General features: G+C 36.1%; 1 protein-coding gene across 1 annotated transcript; it reads right to left on the bottom strand.

The window, feature by feature from the left end:
• Positions 1–1,046: 1,046 nt before the first annotated feature.
• On the bottom strand, positions 1,047–3,418 carry LOC124895296 (3-(3-hydroxy-phenyl)propionate/3-hydroxycinnamic acid hydroxylase 1-like). Its single transcript, XM_047405732.1, has 4 exons — positions 2,600–3,418; positions 2,157–2,239; positions 1,904–2,039; positions 1,047–1,280 (listed from the first exon to the last, which is right to left on the bottom strand). Exons 1-4 carry the CDS (start codon positions 2,805–2,807, stop codon positions 1,219–1,221), a joined length of 489 nt encoding a protein of 162 aa, XP_047261688.1. The 5' UTR covers positions 2,808–3,418; the 3' UTR covers positions 1,047–1,218.
• Positions 3,419–3,442: the final 24 nt, after the last annotated feature.

Genomic DNA, 3,442 nt, shown 5'->3' with positions numbered 1-3,442 from the left:
CCTGCACAAGGAGTATAAGTAGAGAAAGCACGGGAACTTCCAGTCATTTGATCAGTAGCTCCTAAATCTATGATCCAAGAATCATTTTGGTTGGAGTTGGCACTAAGAAAAGCAGATGGTACGATACCTGTATCAGCAAAAGAACAAAAAGGATTAGAAGAATTTGGCGCATTTGCACGGAACTGGGGAGATTGAAATAGTTTGTGCAGAATCTCTAGTTTGTTCCCTTGAAAATGGAGATGAATCTGGAGGAGGTTGCTGCTCCTGCTCAAAATGAGTTGTTTGGAGGGCTTAACTATGTTGATATTGGAAGCCACGATTATCAACTCCCTTTTGCTTCCAGTTCGGTGGTTTCCCATGAATCTTCCAACATGTTTCACGGTTGTGCCAGTGTCTTTTGCAATGATCGCACCATGGCCTTTTCTTTTTGTTATCTTCATTTTTCACTGTCACAAGAGCTGAAGAGTCTATAGCAGGTTTTAGTTCAACATTTAAATCAGGTTTTAACATAACTTTCCTTCTAGTTTCTTCTCTCCTAACTTCATAAAAGTTTTCACGAAGTGAGGGAAGAGGATTTTTTTCTAGGATTCGTGACCTAACCTTATCAAACTCCCAATTTAATCCTGCTAAAAAAAGGTAAACTCTCTCATTTTCTTCCTTATTTTTTTTACTTTCACACTATCCACAGAACACTCCCATTCATCATTATAACACTGTCTAACTCCTGCCACAAAGACACCATTTTGTTATAATAAGCAGAGACTTCTTTGTCACCCTACTTAGCCTGCCATAGTTTAATTTTCAACTCAAATATTTGAGAAGCATTTTTTACATCAGAATATGTCTACCTAACGGCTTCCCACACATCCTTAGCAGTAGGTAAAAAGAGATAAGGTTTACCTATGAGTGGTTCCATGGAATTTATTATACAGGCAATTAAGAGTGGATTCTCTGATCTCCCGGTGGTCATCTTTGGGTGTCCGACTTCCGGCTTTTTCGTCTCTCCAGTCAGATATCCCAACTTTCCACGACCATCAATTGCAAGCTTTACGGACTGTGCCCATTCCAGGTAGTTCTTCCCGTTTAATCAATGAGAAGTTAATTGGAAGGACATGTGAAAAACAATGCCTCCTTGAGTCATCATATTTTCTGTAGGAACTTCTAGATAAGAACTTTTGTCTTCTTTTGATGTTCCAGAAAGATAATCTCCTTGCAAAACTATTTTTTCCATGTGATACTAAGGGAAAACGTCCCGCTCTGATACCATGTAAGATAAGATACTGCAAAAGTATATATTTTATTCATAGAATTGTATAGTATTTATAAGAGAAAAGTAAGATCATAATGAACTAATCAATCCTTGATTCTTGAGATATTCTTGAATCAAGGAATTTCCCCTAATCTATTTCCTAAAATAAAAAATAATATATTTTCCTAAGATACATGCTATCCCATATTTACAGGAGCTGATTACAGTCAATCTGTTAGCTATTTGTGGAGCAGATTTGATTGAAATCTGTCAATCATTGTGGAGCAGATTCTGCCTCAATCTGCCAGCTCATTCGACATGTAGTTTGACGACTTAAGAAACCATAAAGTGAAAATTGTCCCACGTAACTTTTTGTATTCAATGGCATGTTAAGAAAGTGAAACTAAGTTGTATTGTCCATTTTAAGAAGTAGAAGAGCTACTATAACATTTTGTTAAATATAAATCGATCAGAAAGTTGGTCATAGTCCGTTCTTAATTTTGCATTAGTTCAGATCATTTAGCATAAAACTTGATGGGGAGGATATTTTATTTGCACTAACAATAACCATGACTAAGATATTGACTTAAACCAAAACCATTTGGAAAACATCTAGAAAAAGATTCACTTATAAATAACATATATAAATCCTACCTTGAGGATGCATATGATCAACAACACCTAAAATAGGTCCCGTCAGTGAAGTACAGTATATAAACTTTCTCCAAAACTCTACTGGTGGTTGAGACCTTAGAATCTCATCTCCAAGACCATCCAATTTGCGAAATACCTAGAAACAATAGCTACATCAAAACAAAGTTTTTCAATCAATGCGCTCTCAAATGTCAACTTCTTTCTACGCAACAATGGAAATGGAAAAAAGGCATGTTTCCAAATGAAAATCAACCTCCATGGACCGGTTGTTGATGAAGTGCGCTTGAGGATGTGCGGACAAGACCTTGTTCTTCTCTAAGATTGCACATCTTACACCTAAAGGAGTTCAAGGAAAAATTCCAGAATTCAAACCAACAGAAATGACGGTACAAATTTCAAAAAGGGAACCCCCGAATCTAGAGAATGACAATAAGCCGAATGCATTTGGTATGCAGAAAATTATTTACCTCTGGTGTGAGGTTAGCTTGGGATATTGAAGCTGTTTTCTTTTAAACTGTTTTCTTCAAGGAAAATACTTTTTACCCCTCATTTATGACTTTAAGTGATTTTCCTTCACAAAGATCTCAACACTTGCTCCATATCATTTATTTGTACTTTATCTTACGCTTTTATATTCAATCGACCACTGGAACAACAATATTTTTCAATTGGGAAGGAAGGGCTTCCAGAAAATACCTAGTTTTGTTAGAAGTATCGAGAGAACCAGCCCAACCGGACCAGCTCCGATAATCAACACCGGCAAGACAGAATCGTCACTTTTGACAGTGTAAGAGTCTGAAAATGTTCTTCGACCAATTTGCACTAATGACTGTCTACTCATTCTCCAACTGATGTTGCAAATGCCAAGCCAATTCCTCCTTACACTAATTCCCCAAATTCTCATTGAGCAAAGAGGAACTCTATTTCTGATTTTATTTTTACCCAACTGACTGATTGGATGGACCAAGTAAATTCGCACGTGACCAATAATAATTTGCAGGTGCACCCGTGGCCTCTTTAGCTCCAAACATGCCACATCCGCGAACCTTCACAGCCACAGGGATTAATCAAGACTGTTGAGTTTTACATGAACACGTGACTTCAATCTGAAAGTGCATTGAAGATATACAGAGATTAAATCATTGGAGGGATCCATACCTATAATAGTAACTGTTTAAGTATAAACAAAAGAATTTCACAACACTTGCTCAATATTTTTCATGTAATAGGTCAACAAAATTGAAAGAAGACACCAGGGAAAAGAATTTATTTCAAGGTTTGCAAACTCCATCAATAACAAAATAAATTATAGCATGCCCCATCTTACTTTTTACCTTTCTTTCTCTACTCTTTTTGGTGCTTTTCTTTCCCGTTTTCCTTTTTCTTTATTTTTTTTTTCAATTTTTTGTTAAATCTCAAACTCTGCTTCTTTCTATTCTTATAAAAATCTTCTTACCATCTTAAAATGTTCGTCACCCTTATATCTAGAACTTCAATGAAGGGATTGCTAAGCTTTTTTAAAATATTTCTCTGCATTAA

This window comes from Capsicum annuum, unplaced genomic scaffold, assembly GCF_002878395.1.
Source record: "Capsicum annuum cultivar UCD-10X-F1 unplaced genomic scaffold, UCD10Xv1.1 ctg81134, whole genome shotgun sequence".
NCBI lineage: Eukaryota > Viridiplantae > Streptophyta > Magnoliopsida > Solanales > Solanaceae > Capsicum > Capsicum annuum.
The sequence above is the reverse complement of the archived record's forward strand: the minus strand, read 5'-3'. Positions and strand labels throughout refer to the sequence as shown.